The 18,563-nt window shown below is 35.1% G+C and overlaps 3 protein-coding genes across 3 annotated transcripts in view; 2 read left to right on the top strand and 1 right to left on the bottom strand.

Moving 5' to 3' along the window:
* Positions 1-8,436, top strand: part of MONOS_6017 (uncharacterized protein) — a gene marked incomplete at both ends in the record, with an annotated part of 13,128 nt that extends 4,692 nt beyond the window's left edge. Inside the window, 3 exons of the mRNA XM_067876215.1 lie at positions 1-7,920; positions 8,107-8,268; positions 8,335-8,436. The exon at positions 1-7,920 is cut by the window's left edge and continues 4,692 nt beyond it. Coding sequence (XP_067723190.1) covers positions 1-7,920; positions 8,107-8,268; positions 8,335-8,436 — 8,184 coding nt within the window. The remainder of the gene's footprint in view (positions 7,921-8,106; positions 8,269-8,334) is intronic.
* A 1,519-nt stretch (positions 8,437-9,955) lies between these two features.
* MONOS_6016 (uncharacterized protein) lies at positions 9,956-12,374 on the top strand. Its single transcript, XM_067876214.1, has 4 exons — positions 9,956-10,244; positions 10,309-10,995; positions 11,110-11,774; positions 11,856-12,374. Exons 1-4 carry the CDS (start codon positions 9,989-9,991, stop codon positions 11,973-11,975), a joined length of 1,728 nt encoding a protein of 575 aa, XP_067723189.1. The 5' UTR covers positions 9,956-9,988; the 3' UTR covers positions 11,976-12,374.
* Positions 12,375-16,773: 4,399 nt separating this feature from the next.
* On the bottom strand, positions 16,774-18,483 carry MONOS_6015 (putative camp-dependent protein kinase type I-beta regulatory subunit). Its single transcript, XM_067876213.1, has 3 exons — positions 18,420-18,483; positions 17,705-18,364; positions 16,774-17,580 (listed from the first exon to the last, which is right to left on the bottom strand). Exons 2-3 carry the CDS (start codon positions 18,315-18,317, stop codon positions 16,871-16,873), a joined length of 1,323 nt encoding a protein of 440 aa, XP_067723188.1. The 5' UTR covers positions 18,318-18,364; positions 18,420-18,483; the 3' UTR covers positions 16,774-16,870.
* Between the last annotated feature and the right edge of the window lie 80 nt (positions 18,484-18,563).

Raw genomic sequence — 18,563 nt, 5'->3', positions numbered from 1 at the left:
AGAAACACACAAAATTCAGATGAAAACAAAGAAGAAATTGCAAAAAGGCAACAAAATTCCATTGAAATTCGAAACTTGCTGAAGAAATGCGTTCTTCCTTCGCTTTTTGCATCAGTTTCAAGTTTGCCACTCTCATTTCCTTCGAAGTTTCCTCAGCAATTTTCATCTGCTCTTTCAAAAGAAGCACATTTATCGCAAACTTCATCTTCTTCTTCTCTTCTTCCTCTTCCCCAATTTACTCCTCTTCCTTTGTATTTCTTCTTCTTTGTGCAGCGTCTTTTCAATCAGTTTTTGTTCTCTCTCCTTCCAAGCCTCCCTTTCAGACAGAAAATTGTGCTTTTGCAGGGAATAAGAGACATAATTGAGTGTTTTTCAGCTACTCAAGAGGAAGAAGAAGAAGCAGAAATAGAGAAGGAGAAGGAGAAAGAAAGAGAAAAAGAAAAAGAAAGAGAAGAAGTAGAAGAAAAAGCAAACAAACCAATGAATGAGAAGAAGAAAAATGCAACAAAACCCCAAAATCAACAAAACAATAAACAGAATCAGTCATCAAAGGCGGCTTTGTTCCCATCCATTCGTGTTTCTCTGTGTATTTCGCCATCTTCCCTTCTTCTTCTCTTTTCGATGCTTTCTGACCCGTTTGACAGCATCCGGCTGCTTACAAGAGATGTTCTGGTGAAGTTGCTGAGGACAAGAAATGGGCTGAATGCATTGAAGGAAATCGGAGAGAGAGAAAGAAGAAAGGAAGAGAAAGATGGAGATGATGGAAGAAGCGATGAATTGACCAGAAAGGAAGATGTTCAAACAGAATCTGCATGCAATTCTCTTTCATCAACATCTTCTTCTTCTTCTTCTTCTTCTTCTTCTTCTTCTTCTTCTTCTTCTTCTTCTTCTTCTCCATCTCTTTCTCTTTCTCTTTCTCTTCTTCCATCTTCATCCCATCATCTTCCTCCCTTCATATCCCACGAGTTCCACTTGTTCTCCCATCTTCCTTCTCATCTCCTGTCTCTGTATTTTTCCATGGCTGTGAATGCTGCTGACCCAACCTCTCCGTTCAACATCACCTCTTCCTCTTCCTCCTCTGCCTCTTCTCCCCCCATCCTGCTGATGAGCATCATACAAACCTTGTTTGACAGAAATATGCTGTTTCTGTTTGACTTTCTGTGTGTTTGCCTGTGGAGATGGATGGTGGAGCTGTGTGTGAATGAGTGGGGCAGAGAAGAAAAGAAGGAGGGGAGAAATGAAAATGAGGGAGAAGAAGGAAAAGAAGGAAAAGAAGGAAATGATGGAGATTTCATGGAGGAAGAATGGAACAAAAGGAGTTATCTGCTAAAGTCAAGAAATATTCTGTACGAACCGCATTTTATTCAAGAAAAACATTCTTCTGAATTTATTTCATCATCATCATCATCATCATCTTCTTCTTCTTCTTCTTCTTCTTCTCTGTCTTCTGCATTCATTGTTTCACATCAAAATATTTCTCTTCCTTCTTCTCTTCTGTTATCTCCTCCAATATACTCATTCGAAACACACTCAAATATTAAAAAAGAAGCAGATGTGCAAGATAATTCGATTAAATCAAGGAACCTGTCTTTTCATCCGCTTATCTTCTTTAATTTTCCTTCTCTTTCACCGAAATCCCAATTCATGTCTTATTTGCTTTCTTTCACACCACAATTTGTTCAGAAAGAAGCGAATGATAAACAAACAACTTCTTCTTCTTCTTCTTCTTCTTCTTCATCGCTTCGTCTTCTTGTTGGTTCCTCTGCCTTCTTCTCCTACGGGCTCATTCTCCTCTCCTCTCTTTCTCTACTCATTCCAAAGCTTTCCTACGACGAGTTTTTGCTTCGCTTCAACTTCATCTACAACACCTCCGTTTCGTTTCTTTCTTCTTCGCTTCCTCAAATCACCAACACAAACAGCGCTGGCTGTTCACTCCATTTCCATCTTTCGCTTCCGTTTGACGCGCTTTTCCCATCTGATGCAATGAATGGAAACGATTATGCAGCATTCGAAAAGGAGGTGAGAGAGAAGACGAAGAAAGAAAATTCGATTTGTTTGAAGGAAAATGAAAAAATTGAAGGAAAAGAAGAAGAAGAAGAAAAGATTGAAATTATCAAGAAATCATCGCTTTCCTCTTCTTCTTCCTCGTGCTCTTCTTCTTTGATTCTTCCTCAGCCTTCTTCATTCCCTCGATCGTATGAGTCAATTGCGGTGTGGGGTATTGTGAAAGAGAGCTGTTCGATGCTGAGTGTTGCTGGAGAGATGTTGGTGAGTATTCTGAAGGAAGGAGAAGATGAAGAAAGAGAAGAAAGAGAAGAAAAAGCTAATAATGGAAGAAAAATGGAATTTGAAGCGAAAAACGATGGAACTTCATCTTTATCTGTTTTGCTTCCTCCTCCTCTTCTCTTCACGTTATCCAATTTGTCATCAATACCATCTTCTACTTCATTAACACATCTCATTCCACTTCACATTTTACCATTTTGTCAATCGTCATCGTCATCTTCATCTTCATCTCAGTCATCTTTTGCTTCCACTTTTTCAGCTTCATCGCAGCAAGCTAAAAGAGATGCACACAGCAACTATCCACTTCGCCCAGGAATGAGGAACGAGAAAGCGCAGCGTGGAATGGTTGGAGGAAGAAAAAGAGGCAAAGGAAAAGCAAATGAAGAGGCAAAAAGTGCAGCAAAAGGAGATTGCAATACGTGGGTTGAAGAGGGAAATGAAGAAAAAGAAATAGAAAGAGAAGGAAAAGAGAATGTGAAAGCAGAAGAAGGAGGAGGAGAGAGAAGAAGTTTGACACTTTTGGATTTGATGCGAATTGTTGGAAGCAACAAGAGTTTGACTGGAGAGCTTGCAACAACAATTGCAAATACGTTTCCTGCTATTTCTTCTTCTTCTTCGAATTCTTCTTCTCTTCTATCGCCTCTCTACAATCAGCTGTGCATCATCCTCTCTCTCCTTCTCTCTTCCATCCTTTCCACAAGGCATATCGGAATTGTGAACAAAGTCTCTCTGCTTCTCTTCCGGTTGGTTCACTCAATGGTTGATAGAGGAACAGAGACAACAAGGATGATGATGAGCGAAGCAGCAGAGGCTGTGATGATTGTGGCGCTTGGAAGAAGAGAACAAAAAGGAAACAAAGGAAAAGAAGAAGAAGAGAAATGTTTGTGTCAAACAGCAGCAGCAGCAGCAGCAAAGTCTTCAACATTGCCATCTTCTTCTTTTCTTCCTCTTCTTCTTCGTCTGCTTCCTGAATCTTTCTCTCCACTCCGCCGTTCTTCTGGTCTGCCTCATGTTTTGTCTACTCTGATCAGATGTGAAGGCGTTAAAGGAAGAAGTGCTGTTGGAGAAAGGTGTGTTTCATTGTGTGTAGATGCTGTGAGGAGGATTGGGAATGAGATTCTGAGAGAAGAGGGCAAAGAGAGAAAGGAAGAGAAAGAAAAAACAACTCCATCTTCTGATCAAATTGCCAATGCTTCATCTTCACAGCCCACAGGAAGAGACATACCATCCCTGCTCCATTCGCTAAACATCCTTGCATTTCTCACACGTGATGCCTTCTGCTCAGCCTCTGCTGTGCGCCATCTTCCGTTTTTGCTGTCCTTTTTGCTTCGGCTGCAGTCGGCAATGAACTGGGAAGTTCAAAATGCAAGTTCTTATTGCTTTGCTGTGTGTCTGTACAGAGCAGTGGGCATGAACAAGGAAAGCAAAGGAGAAGCAAAAGCCAGAGAAATGAAGAGGATGAAAGAGGAGAGGATGGTGAGAAAGATGATGATGGAAGAAGAAGAGGAGGAGGGGAAAGAAACAATTTTGAAGATGAAAAAGAAAAGTTCAGAATATGCATTGGCAGGCATATTCACTGAGGATATTAATTTCTCACCGAAAATATCGTCTTCTGTTGTAGAAGTTATGCAAAAAGCTGTTCTTTCTCCGTTTTTGACTCAGGCTAATTTGTCAAATCGGATGTTGTCTTCTTCGTCTTCTTCTCTTTTAAGCATTCGTTCTTCAACTCGTGAGGTTGTGTCGCACCTTAATACAAAATCTGCTTCTGCCTTTTTATTCAAGCAGTGTCCTTCATTTGCTCACTTTCTGACGTCAATCATTCCGTTTATTGAAATAGAAGAAGATGAGAAAGAAGAAATGAGTTTGAATAAGCAATCAAATAACACTTTGACTTATTCTTCTTACCATTCATATTTCTCAAAACTTTCGGATTCCATTCGACAACTCCATCAAAAGCAATGTTCTTCATCTTCTTCAACTGAACATTCTCACATTTCACAGACATCAGCAAATCTGTCGCAAACTGCTATTTCTGCCTCATTTGTTCTTCTTTCTCATCTCACACCGGATGAGTCATCATCTTCTTCCTCTCCCTCTTCCTCTTCCTCTTCCTCTTCTTCCGTTCATCTTCTTCATTTGCTTGTCTCTCTTTCCCGATACATCTGTTCTCTCTCTGATTATCGCATGAGGATTCTTGGGGGAAGAGCAATTGCTTCGCTCTGTCGATCTGAATGGCTAAAGGAGTTTCTGATTGCTTTGATCAATTCAATCCCAAGTGATGAAGCGATTGAAGGAAAAAGAGAAAGAGAGGAAATGCAAAAAGAATGCAAAGTTAGTTTCAATGCCATCCATGGTGTATTTGTTCAAATACTCGAATTATGCAAACTGCACAAAGCGCAACTTCGCACTGAGCTGGTTGAAGAGGTAAAAATGAATACAAATGAGATGGAGCAAAATAAATTATCTTTTTCTTCATCATCTTCCTTGTTCTCTGTCATCTTTTCTCTTCTATCCAAACGAAGATATCTGCTCAATCCATTCTTCACTCCTCCTCCAGTCATCCACACTCTTTTATGCTGTTTTCTTTGTGTGTATCAGACTGAGGATGTTGTTGCTTCGTTTGGGTCTTCTTATGCTAACAGAATGAAAGAATTGAAAGTGTTGTCATCTTCTTCTTCTTCTTCCATTTCATCAACAACTTCAAAGAAAACAAATTATCCGCCAAAAACTGGTTCTCATTCAAACTTTGTTCTTCCTCCTGATTCATTTATTGATGATCTTATAAATCTCACAAGAATTTTGTTGCTTGTTCCAAGCATGTCTTCATTTCTATCGAGTGATTTCTCTTTCTCTTCATCCACTTCATCTTCAGAGTCATTTGACTCTTCTGCCATTCAGAATAAAGCAATGAACAGCACAATCTCTGTGAGAGTGTCTTCCTGTTTGTCTCTTCTTTCTTCTGTGTCGACTTCTGCTCCTCGTCTGATGCTCAGACTAATTCATCTTTCGCTCGCAAGTCTTCTTCCACTTCAAATGCATGTCTCTGCTTCTGATTCTGTTTCTGACACAAATCCAAAGCAATGCCATGCTTCTATTCATGAAATGAATTCTCCTTCTTCCTCATTCATCCAATCTCGCATTCAAACTCTTCTTTCTTATCGCAGACTCTTTGTCTGCTTCTCATTGGAGAAGTTTCACAGTCGCTCGATTGAAACCGATTCATTCGCTCATTTTGATCGCTTTGTTCTTTCACGTATTGTAGAGTGTCGCTTACCAGCTGCCATTTCCATTATTAAAGAGTGCCATCAGTTTCTTCATTGCTTCCAGTGCTTAAAGGAAGATGTGGGATTAAGAAAAAGAATAACAAACAGTAAGTTCTGTTCGAAAAGAAGCTTCATGTTTGGTGAACAGGAGAATTTGCATTTGAATCAAGTTGAATGCGGTTGTATTGATGAAAAAGTGGGAGAAAAATGCTATGAAGGGAATGAAAACGGACAGAAATGTAAAGAAATAGCTCAAGTGAAGTCATTTTCCGAACTTTTCTCTTCTCTTTCTGAGATTTTTGTGGAAAACAATCGGCTGTTCAATGCAATATGCTTCATTGTATTTCCTAATCAACAATTATGCCATTTTGAAAGACAGTTACCAACTCTTTCTTCTTCTTCTTCTTTGTCATTTTCGATGGGCAATAGATCGACTTTCACAACTGCATCAGAAACAATTGCAAAGGAATTATTTGACTTTCCATTTTCTCGCCTGGAGCATCAAAAGCTTCTAAGCTGGTGCATCAAAATAGTTTCTTTGCTGTCTTTGTCTTCATTTTCTTTGTCATCCTCGAGATTATCTGTTCTCACCCCATTCATTGAGCATCATCAGCTGTGGAATTCACTCTGCAGACAGTTCAAATTCAGCCAGCAGAACGGAAAGTTGACTGACATCTCAATAATTCTTAATGGATCACTGGTTTCATCTCTTCTTCTATCATCATCCTCATCTTCTTCTAAATCAATGCAGCACAAAAACAATTTCCAATTAGAATGCCAACGTGAGATTAACCAATCAGATTGTGTGAAAGGCGATTGCTTGATGCTGATGGGACATTTGGTTAATGGTATGTTGCTCTCATTAGAAGAGAAAAATGAAAGAATGAAAGAATGCGAAATTAGAGATAGTGGATCAATGAATTCTTCATACACATCTATAATGTGCGATTATGTGAATACACTATCATCATTAATCATTCCATCTTGTTTGAAGCCTTCTTACTCATCGTTTTCTTCATCATCATCATCGTCATCGATTTCTTCTTCACAACAAAATATGGATCCAATCATTGTGACTTCATCAGAACAGCTTCCAACAAGTTCTATTTCTGTCTCACTTATATTATCAGCAATGCGAAGTTTAAGTGTGTCAGGACTTCTTTCAAGGCATTTTCTGTGGCTCTTTGAATTGTCAAGAAAGAAGGAGGACGAGGGAAAGGATAATTCAATTGAATTCGAAGAAACGCTTACAGAAGATGGATTAGATGAAAATGATAAAGGTGAGAAGAAGTTTGTTTGTGCAAAAGAGAGTTCAACAGAAAGCATTATCAGTATTCAATGCATTCTTCCTCGACTAATATTCCTCTTGTCATTATGTCTTGTTCATGGAGAAGACGAAGTGGTGAATATGGCATCTGTTTTATCCATTCAATTCTTGAACACGTGGAAGAGGCATCTTCGCCAAATGTCTGAACAACAGTTTGCAGTGATGAAAGAAAATGCAGATTCTTTGAATGAAGAAAGAATTATTTCTTCGCTTTCTCTGATGCCACCTGATGTTTCTTCTTCATTCATTCAGTTTTGGAGCAAATCTTGTGATTCAAGTGGTAACACAGATAATAAAGTTTCCAATTTTATATTCACAGAATCGTCGGGTGTTGCAGAGTTTTGCCTGAATTGTCTGCCTTCAGCTCCAGTTGTGTTAGAAATGCTGATGTTCTTTTGCTCTTCACTCTTTGGCTCTGCTCATTTGCAATATCTTCACAGAGAATGGTCTATTCATTTGATGCACTTAGCTTGTGCTAATATTTCATGGTATTCGTTTGACAGCGAGAAAAAAGGAAAAGAGAAGCGAAATGACGATGAAGCTTCTGAAAAGTTAGAGAGAGATGAAAGAAATACTAAAGAGGGCAGCATTACAAATGATTGTGAAACAATATTGGGATCAAGAAAGAAGAATGGGAAAGAAACGGAAGGAGAAAGAGAAAAGGAAGATGAAGATAATAAAGAAAAAGAAAGAGAAGAAGAATCTGAAGACGCCGGTAAAGCTGAAGAAGAAGAGGACCAGGAGGAGGAAAAGGAAGGAGAAAATGAAGGAGCAGCAGAAGGAGAAAAGGAGGTGAATGGAGTTGGAGATTCATTTGATGGCCATCGCTTGTCGGTTGTATCGTCAAGAGTTTTGAAGCAGTTTATTGCTTCAAAGGGAACAAAACAAAGCTGTCTGTGTATTTCTAATTCTGTTCATATGCAATTGAGAAATGTTCTGGGTGATGTGTTAAAAGAACAGAGAGAATCTGAAGAAGCATGGAGAAGGAGTGAATTGAAAGAGTTGATGTTTATTAGCTCACCTTTAGTGGACGATGTGTTGAAGGTGTGTATATTGAGAGGTTTTGTTGAAAACTTTATTTGTCTAAAAAAAAAATGGATATTGAATACTTTTTAAAAAATGTTGTGAATGGTTTATTCAGAATAAATGTTTATAAATTCATGATTTATGTTTTTCTATTTGTTTGTTTGTTTTTTATGTTATTTTCATTTTTTTTTATGAAAAAACCAGATCGCGATGCTTTGTTGGGCCACGTTTGCAGAACAGAAAGATGAATCAGAAGAGAAATTCGAAGAAAAAATGAAAAGATTTGTAGAAATGCAACTTTCAAACAAATTCTCTTCTTCATTCGTTCATCCTCAGATAAACACAGTTATTATACATTTGATTAAAGTTTGCACACATTTTTTTTAATCTCCAAATTCTTTCAAACATCATTTTATGTGTTACTTTTATCAGGAATTCAACTGTGATTCGACTTTTGTGTCAATACTTGAAGCTCTTGTTGATCGATATTTGGAAATATCTCCTTTCTCATCGTTCTATGGACTTATTTCTTAAATAAATTTTGAAATAGAATTACATAAAAATTTCTTGATTTGTGAGTTGGCTCACAATATACAACTGGTATCATATTTCAACTCTATGTTCGTTAAACTTCGTTTTTACTTTATTAATTGAAATGGAAACACTTCAAAAACCGTATTTAATTTTGAAGAATTGACAATTCTATTTGACCAATCATTTTTAAGAATCAGCACTGTTTCATTGTTTATATTTGTTGAAATGAAAATTTTGATAGAAATTTTATTTTTTTTTTTCGTATTGAGAAATAATAAGTAGTCAGAAACTGTTCCTTGTTCCCATTTTCAGTTCAATTTGTTATTTGCTTGAAGCTATAGACTCTCTTCTTGTCTGGGAACTTTTTCGAATGATAAGCTCGTCCTTATCTTTCATTGGATCGTCCTTTTGAATATTCTCATTCAATTCCATATTACAGGAAAATTGACTCTGCTCATTTGCTGTCTGTTCCTCTGTGCACTTTCTTCTTGACCTTGTGCTTGCGATTATCTTCTTCTCAAACTTTTGCTCCATCTCTTCCAAAATCGCTTCTCTTTCAACACTTCCGTTTTACTCCTATGATTTTGTTTGAAGGCTAAGTTTGCTCCAAATCGTTTTGTCTGTTTCTCTTGATGTCTTTTTATTTCTCCTTCTTCGCTGCTCTTCCTCTCCTCCATTGTTCTCTCCAAGACGTGTTATTTGAAGAGGCTAGAGTTTTTTTAAAATTTGGTTTAAGAAAAAAACAGGGGTTCATAAATATCTTCATTATTTTGAAATGAATTGCTATAAAAATCAAATTCGCATTTATTCATGGGTTGCATTTAATTAATACATCAAATTTGAAAATTGTGAAGTGAAAACAAAACAAATCAATTTCCTACGAAAATATGTTTTTGAAAATTCATTATTTTTTTGTTCCATTTAATAACTCAGAAATAAATAGGAAAAATTGAATTATTTCCGTCAAATGCATAAAAACAGGATGCAATATCATGATTTTCAGTGGAGTTTCATCCAAAGACGATTTTGGAGTTGTGAATAGTCCAAATGGGACGAAATCTTTTGCTTTATGAATTTTGTTCTACACAGCACTTTCAAAGTTTTTTCTCGACTTTTCAATATTTCTATGCTTTATTTTGCACTGGAATGTCAGAATTGAAATCACACGATAGCAAAAAAAGTTAGGAACAAATCACTGATTTTTTCATAATTGCAGGAACAGTGTCCAAAATGCAACAAAATAATTTTAAAGGTTAACATTTTGGGTTTCTTTTTTTCCGTGTTATATTTATAAATATTCAATTGGTTCTCTTCATTCCTAAATATAGTTATTATTAATCTTTTGAAAAGCATGTCGCATGATTATCGCATTGAATGAATGTTTTTCTTTTCGATTTTAAGTCACGCCGATCTTCTGCTCTTTCCGAGTTTTTATTTTGTTAGTGAATGATCTTTTCACGATGATGATAAATGAACAGATTTGATAAAGTTGAAACCGAAGGAATAAAAGCACATATGGTATAGATCATGTTCATTTGAATAAAAGTGTATAATGAGTTCTTTAGGATTGTCTGGAAGTTTCAAATTGTCTAGAGATGAAACTTTGAGTGAATTGGGACTGAATATTTCTGTTACAAGTGAGGAAATCAAAGAAAGATTTTTTGCATTGATGAAAGAAACAGCTTTGCTTCTTCGAGGGATTGTGCGTGGGGAAGTGGAAGAAGACATAAGGAACATTCTCAAGGAAGAATATGGAATGAGTGGAAGTGATGCATCCAGAATTGCTAAGGAAGTTGTTGCTGAGAACTGTTTGTTATCAAAATTGCGTTTTCAATTTTCAAATTGAAATACCAAAACATTTTTTATGTATAGCTTCGAGTACCCCGTCAAAGAATGCAGACGGAGAATTTTTTGGTTTTGGAGAAAAAACAATACAAAGCTTGACAAATGAGAAATTGTCCTTTCCATCTCATTTATCTTCGAAAACAGCAAGTGCATCAGAAATTGACAAGGTTAATTCTTTTCTCGCTCACCAAGCCATTCCTTCAAAAAGCTGCTTGCATTCATTTGCTCCAATGTGCAGTTCAGAGATTTCTGTTGGGTTGCCAAATTGTGTGCAGTGCTTTGAAAGTTCAGCAGCAGAGCCGAAGCCAATTTCTTCTTCTGGGCTTCAAGCGGATGAGAATTTGCTGGATGAAATTTCATCAACTAAATCATTTTCTGCAGCATTTTCTACATTCGATGGGGCTCCATCATCAAATATTTGGAGCCGTTTAGGTGAAGAAGATGGCTTCACTGAATTTCCAAAAAATGCTTTTGGTGAAAAAGATCAAGCGCTGAAAGGTGGAATTCAAAAACGAGGAAAGAAGAGCAAGGGAGAGTGCGAATCTGAAAAAGGAGACGAATCAGAAGACTCAAAAGATGAGAGCAGATCCGATGAGAGTAGCTCTGATGAAAGCGACTCTGATTCCTCTTGCTCTTCTTCTGCATCTTCTTCTTCATCTGAAGGAGGGAAAGGAAAAGAAGGATATAAGGAAAACAAAAAGCCTGTGAAAGGAAGTTTGCATTCTTTGTTTTTATTTTGATTTTTTGTTATTATTGCATCCAATATTTATTGCAAATATTATTTTCAAATTTTGAAACATTTCATTTTTCATTGTTTATTTTTTACAGAAATGAGAGGACCTCTTCATTTTCTTTCTGAAGAGACATCTGGGTATGATCCGACTATTGATGAAGGGATACAACTGTTGCAGAAGGAGCGGCTCATTCGAGTGAATAGAGCATCAGTCATTCCCATTTGTTTGGGCAATCCGTTCAGCAAGGGCATCTGGCGGGTGGATCTGCTTTTGAAAGAGACGTTCGAGTTGAGAGGATATAGCCTTCTGAGAATATACAAAAGCGACATGAAGAACGCTATCAAGAAGCGCGATTCGTCGCTGAAGCCAAAGAAGCAGAAGAAGCCGAAGAAGATGAAGGGGCATTCTTCTATTCATGCAACATCGAACCCATTTGCTTCGACAAATCCATTTGCACCCTCTAATCCATTTGCATTCGCTTCGAGTGCGAATCCGTTTGCCTCAACAAATCCATTTGCAGCCCCAGTGGGAAGTGAGAGTCATTCCCAAATTCAATGTGTTACATTGGATTCAGATGGAATTCTCTCGACTCTAAATGGAGGCATGGGAGATGGACAGAAGTTGACCAGTGAATGGAATTCAAAGGGATCACAAGTGGCATGTGAGGTTAACACAAAGAAAAAAACAGCATCATTCTTTGTTAATCGAAAAAAGCAACCCGTTCTTATTTCAAAGGTTCCGAAATGCGTTCAATTTCAGGTTTCTCTTTTTTTTATTATAAATTCGAAAGAGGTTGAAGTAATTTTTTGTACATATGTATGTGTTCCGTTTAAAACCTAGATTATGATACATGCTAATGGAGCATCCGTAAAGGTGCTTCGGTTGGACAAGATAAAGAAGCCAACTGGACCCAAAAAAGTTTCAGGAGCAAAAAATATTGAGTTTTATTTGCGCAGATAAGAATCAGTTGGATGAAGAAAATAGTTGCAAACATTGGATTTGATAGATATTGAAATAGCAAACGAGAAACTCTCTCCTTTCAGGAAACAATATGTTAATATGCATTTATTTATTTATTTATTTATTTATTTATTTATTTATTTATTTATTTATATTATTTTTTTTTTGCTGTTCAGTAATTACAAATTATGTAGCTTTTTTCTTGATTGCTATTTTCAGTATTTTGAATTTTCTTACACTTTTTTTCCTTTTCTCAAAATGTTATACGGTGCCAACAATAACTTTCCGACCTTTTCATTTTTTGTTTTTCTTATCTTTTGTTGAAAAGTATTACGATTTTTCTTTTTGAATAAACGTTTATTTGATAATAAACTAACAAAAGCATGATTGAAATTGTTTCATTTTTCTTTTGTGAACTAAATAAAATGATAAATAGTTCCATAATAATAAAAAAATGTACCAAAAAGTCACAGCCATCAAAAAAGTTTATTTTTTTATAAAAGAAAACAAATTTTTTGAAACACAATTTAAAACTTTGTGTAACTTCCTTTTGCTTTTATCGCTTCAGATAATCAATCGTTCATTGACATACTTGTATTATTTATCATGAATTGAGGTATTTTTTTCCAATTAAATGTGAGACTATCTTAAAATTCTGTTTTGGATGTTTTTGGAACTCCATCTTCAAAAACTCTGTTGTTTAACATTTTCTATAAATTTTCGATAGGATTTCGATCTGGAGAGTACGGTGGCCATGGAATGGTGTGAATTCGATTGTCTTCACAGTGTATTTTCATTTGCTTTGATTTATGAAAAAGTGCGTTATCATGTTTGAACCTCTAGCAAAAAGTTCATTTTGAATCAGCTTGAGGTTTCAGAGTGTGCTACAAAATATTCACATAATCAACAATATTAATTGAATTTTCAAAAAAAAACAATTCACTCTTGAAATGCATACCAACTGCTCCCCATTCCGTTCATTTATGCATTGTGTTCAGACTTTGGTGATCGAATGAAACAGGATCATTCAACAAAGCCCAGGTCATCCTTCTGCGATCTGGGCCATTGATCTGGAATTTTTTTCGTCAGCAAAACAAATGTGTTTCCATTTATTTTCATATCATTCATGGTGTTCAGCAAAGACCTTTCTCTGTTGGATTGTGAAATTTGTTTCAAGTGGTTTGTTTTTTCGAATTGGGCACTTGATGGTTCATTACGTAATGGTGGTCGAGCAGTTGTTAAACCACAATGAAACGCAGTCAACTTTGGAATTTTTGTTGCTCGATGTTTAAGTTTTTCTTTCAGTGCTTTCTCGATGATATGTCTGTTTTTTCTTGTTGGAAATGTTGGACTCACAAATTTGAATAAAAAATTTTTTGTGAAATAAGTTTTTTTTGTGTTAATGTATTTTGATACGGATTCTCTTGAAGTTTTTTTATTCTTGCGATGGTATTTCTGCTTTATTCTTTTTCATGATACCTATTTATTAAAAGCTGATTTTTGAGTGACAAAAATCGTGTCAAACTGAATTCAATAAATGTGAACACATTGGTATTTGCAAATTTTTTTTATTCGTATTTTTCATTTTTAATATTTTGTCAGGAAACTTAGCGAACCTTTATTTACACCATTATTTAATTAACATTAATAAATCAAAGAAAAATAAAGAATTATTTTCAAGGTTTGTTATCTGTTTTGTTTATTGAACAATTAATGAAATGATCATTAAAATATGAAATGTGAAAAGCTTTTTTTTGGATGGTTAACGAATACACAAAATATGGGTTGAACATAATACGATGCAAGCGTTAATTGGAAAAAAAATTGAATTTTGTTCCAAACTGTTTCTTCTTTTGATAAAATGGCAAGTCCAACGTTGTTGTCCAAAAATTAATGAATTATTTATGAATAATGAAAAAGAATGAAAAATGAAGGGAAAACAATATTTGGAAAAAGAAATTCTTAGAAAATTTATTTTTTGAATAACAACTTTCAAATAGAACACTTTTTTAAAGATATCATTCACTCATAGCTTTCTCTTTTCTTTCAGTTTGAAGGATGAAATTCTAAACTTCTTCTCATAATAGTTAATATTGAAAGGCCAGTTCTTATTTTCTGTCACCTTTGCTCTTCTGAAATTTTTGATGTTTCTAATACTCAAAGTTATGAAAAAGATATTGAGTTGGAAAAGTGTCTTCTTTAATTGAAGAAGGAATGAAACTTATTGATTTTTTCAAACAATTGAAGAGACAAATCAAATTTGTGTTATTATTGAATATTTTTAAATCAATTTGCACTGGTAAATATTTCTGTTTTGTTACATTTAAATATTTCATGAAGAATATAATCTTTTTCGAAAATTATTCAAACACTCTTAAATGTTTATTGAATTTTGACGTGAATGAAAAAAACAATTAAATAAATCGTAAAAATTAAAAATTAAATTAAAAATAAAAAAAATTTAAAAAAAATGAAAAACAAAATGTGGCTGATCATTTTTGCAAATTTTCTTTCGTTTGAGTTTTGATTTGAATAATATTCTCAATGTGATTTTGACCTAAATTTGATTTTGCAATAGGAATGTCACAAACTTCATCCGTTCCTATTGCACCTCATTTTTTCTGAAAATCCCATTGAGAATATGACTTTTATCAAAACTCGAAATAAAGTGCCATTTTGGCAGAAGGTAACAATACACCACAACCCAAATTCATTTTAATTGTGTTCCACATGTTTATATTCTTTATTTTATAGCATTTTTGGTAACTACCAACTCCAGGTTTTGAAGAAAACAAAACAAAAATATTTCACAGAACAATATTTGTTTTGGGTCAAAATGTGAATGAAAAAATAAATAAGTCACAATTCATACTCGGATGCATCTGCTCCATCGCCCGCTCCTAAAGAATCAGATTCATCTTCAGTTTCTTCATCATTTTCATTTAAAACTGGCACATCACTTTCATCAGATTCTTCGGTTTCATCTTCTTCAGTTTCATCTATTTCTTTTTAATGATTCAAGGGTTTTTAAACATTCAATATTTTGAATGAAATCTTCAAATTCAAGTGTTTCTGATCTTTTTCCAACAAAGCTAGTCACAAAGTCATCAATGTATTTTTCTTTAATTCCATTTCTAGGAAGAGATTTTCGAAAGCTTGACCAAGTGCTTTCAATCAAATTTGTGCAAATGCCACTTTCTGGATCCACAAAATTGTATTTGTGACAAACAGTGTGATGATCATAACCTAAGGATGATAATGAGCTGTAGGCTTTCCACTCATCCGAGTAAATAGTTGATCCTGGAATCGTGTTTCTTTTGATTATTGGTATTAATGTCTCTTTTTTTCTGTTTTTCACTCTCACAATCAAACATTTCCCTTTCTTTCCATCATGCTTTCTTTCTATCATTCCGAATAACCATATCTGTTTCTTTCTTCTTCCTTTTCGAAACTTTCTTTTTCGAAGAATTGCTTCATCCATTTCAATAATTATTCCCGGGCCACCAAGCTTTTCGAAAGATGTTGAACCGTAATCAGCCATGCATGCTCTTCCAATTGAATAAAACCCACCTACAGTTTGTCTTGAAACATCAGTGAGCAAGCTGAACTGATATATTTCTATGTTGATCCAGAAACACAGAAATATCATCATTATTTTCTCTATAGGTATTTTTGATTTTTTCAAAGGAGTCAATCCTAACAGTGAGCAGTATTTTCCACATCTGTAGCACCTGTAATTACTGCAATTATCTCGAGCTTCTATGGAGAAATTTTTCCTGCACTTAGGGCATCTTTTGTTCACTGCGAATGGCATAAATCTCATTAACCAATTCCACGTAGCTTCATTATCTTGGAACAGTTTCGTTTTTTGAAAAATATTTGATTTGCGATCCGGAATGTGAGACATCAATGCGATCAAATATGATCCATCCTATAAAAAGTGGATATTTTCCCAAAAATTAAAAATTTAATTTCTCACAAACCCGGAGGTTTCATATTATAATTCTTTTTTGTAAATGAATAAGAAGTAATTATCTGCTAAAATATATAGGTTTTGGATTGTGGTGTGTTGTTACCCTCTACCGCCATTTTTAAAAGGATAAGCCATATGCAATGTTTTTCGTTTAAAAAAAGACTAATATTTTAATTGCAAATAAAAAAGAAAAACACCTAAAAATATACAAAATCCAAAAACTTTGAAACAAAGTTGAGATTTCAAGAAAATTCTAATTATCAAAAGGTTGACAAAAATCAATAAAAGTCAAAAAAATATTCTCGTTGTTGAATAATCAATGATATTTGTTGTTTAAATGATTTTTCATTTCTTTTTCGATATTTTTTGCATTTCCTTTTGAACGATTGCAAAATTGGAATCAGAAAAGAGTTCTGATTTATCAATATTTCATCTTAAATAAAAGCACACTGCTTTTCAGAAAATTTGCCAAAAAATTGTCATGTTTTTGAAACCCTTTTTTTGTGGAATGATTTTTTTTAGAATTCTCTTTTTTCTTTCGTATTCTTGAATACAAAAAAACATCATTTCTTTTTCAATGAAACAAAATTTAATTATTTTGTTTCGAGTTTGTTTCAGAGTTGATTATGTTTCGAGATTTTCAAAATTCGCAAAAAACAATTTTAAAAAAATTGAGAATAAAAATTTTCTAAAAATAGACTTATATTTTATTCGTCTGAATTCACTTTATAAAACATTGATTTTTTTTAATTATAATTTCGATTTCGATTGAATGTTTTTCGACTTTGAATAATTTTTGGTGAATTTTTCACCAATCAATAAAAAATATTTATTCCTATTTTCAATGAATAATATTATCAAAATTATTTTTATAAACAAATATCACAATTGCAATAAATCTGTTTATTATTCTTTTAAAAATTTAATCTCCCAACATTAAATGATACTGCTCCATGTTCCTCTTCAATATCGGCTCAATTGGTCCAAGCAGCCTCATAAAAGTCTTTTTATCCAGAGTCAGGAACTTGCAGTCGCTCACAGTTCTGATCGTGGCCATGCGCTTGCTCTCCTTCGACAGCAGAGCCACCTCTCCAAAATACATCGGACTCGTCAGCCTCGACACCTCCACCGGCTCCTTATCAGCTTCCATCTTCCTCAGCACCGCCACCTCCCCGCTTTCGATGATGTAGAACACAGACCCACTCTCCCCTTCCTCCACAACCACTTTCCCTGCGCTGCACTCCTGCGGCACCACTGCATCGCACAGCTGGTGCCGCTCGTAGTCTGTCAGCGATCCGAAAAGTGGTACCTGCGCAAAGAACTCCTGGTACTTCGCCCGCCTCTTCAGCACCGTCTGCATCATCACCTGGCGGTACGTGCCTCGCGTAATGGCCCACAAAACACAGTCGCTTGTCGCCCGGATCGTCGCTGTGCGCGGGCAGTTCTGCATCAGCGCTATTTCTCCGAATGCGTCTCCGTCGGATAAATGCCCGACTTTCACTGGGGTTGAGGTCTTGTCTGCTGCTATCAGCACATCCACTTCTCCTTTGCCGATCACATAGAAGTTGTCTCCTTCATCAAACTGCTTGATGATGTCTTCGCCTGCACTTTTGCGCACTTCAAACATTGAATCTATTGAAATCATCATAATAATAATAATAATAATAATAATTACGAATATAAAAATATGTAGATATCACAAAAATTTAATAATCATTATGAAATTAAAAAAATTCACAAATAAATAAAAACCAACCTATTATCGTTTCTTTCTGAACATCATCCAATCTTGAAAAAAGGAAATTAATTTTTGTGATTTGGCGAAGCTTCGCTTTCACTTCTTCACTTTTTGGAACACTTTCTATTTCAGTGGGTTCTTTTGAAACGCTTGTTGAATGTGAAATGATAGCGCTTCTCCTTTGTCGAACATATGTCTGAGACTTCTTTTCAACTGGTGCCTCTTCTCCAATGGCGTCATGGAGTTCATCTTCTGGCAAAACCTTTGAAGGTTCCGATTTTTGTGAAATGGAAGATGAAGTCTGAGCATCGTTATGAGAAGATTTTTCTTGCAATGTTGTCTTAATGTCACTTGAAGAGCTGTGAGATGAACCATTGCAAGGATCTTTGGAAAAACCATTATCTTTGATATGCTTTTCCATTGGAGCTTTGACGGAAACTTTAGATTTTGGCTGCTTTGATGGAGAAGAAGTATTTAATTTTGGTTTTGCGACTGTTGAAATACTCGCAGGCGTTGCAACTTTTGGCTTTAAAGGACGTGACGATTTTGAAGGCAAATACGGAGAAGAGGAAAGCGCTTTAGGGCATATAGTTGACGATTTGGGGCTCTGACTCTTAACCTTTGTTTGCATGTTATGAATTGATTTTCAGAAAATTTAGCAATCTGAATAAAATATCACTATTTAATTTTACAATGTTTTTTTATATTCAAAACCAAATAACAAAAGACAAACATCGCGATTTATGTCTTCTCACTTGAAGAAAGAACAAAAAACACGATCGCAAGAAGACTTTTATATTGGGTTGAAAATTTTTCTAATGTATAAAATCAATTTGAAAAAAAAATTATATTGACAAGAGAGATATCCATTGAATTT

Source organism: Monocercomonoides exilis (assembly GCF_001643675.1).
Source record: "Monocercomonoides exilis strain PA203 chromosome Unknown scaffold38-1042076, whole genome shotgun sequence".
In the NCBI taxonomy this organism is placed as follows: domain Eukaryota; phylum Preaxostyla; order Oxymonadida; family Polymastigidae; genus Monocercomonoides; species Monocercomonoides exilis.
This window is presented reverse-complemented; position numbering and strand designations above follow the sequence as displayed.

What these genes read in the sequence shown, in the direction of transcription:
- MONOS_6016 (XM_067876214.1), top strand. Translation starts at nt 9,989, where the DNA reads ATGAGTTCTTTAGGATTGTCTGGAAGTTTCAAATTGTCTAGAGATGAA. An exon ending in GGAAGTTGTTGCTGAGAACT is followed by an intron (nt 10,245 to 10,308) that starts GTTTGTTATCAA and finishes TTTTATGTATAG; the next exon opens with CTTCGAGTACCCCGTCAAAG. An exon ending in CAAAAAGCCTGTGAAAGGAA is followed by an intron (nt 10,996 to 11,109) that starts GTTTGCATTCTT and finishes TATTTTTTACAG; the next exon opens with AAATGAGAGGACCTCTTCAT.
- MONOS_6015 (XM_067876213.1), bottom strand. Translation starts at nt 18,317, where the DNA reads ATGCAAACAAAGGTTAAGAGTCAGAGCCCCAAATCGTCAACTATATGC. An exon ending in TCAGAAAGAAACGATAATAG is followed by an intron (nt 17,581 to 17,704) that starts GTTGGTTTTTAT and finishes TGATTTCAATAG; the next exon opens with ATTCAATGTTTGAAGTGCGC.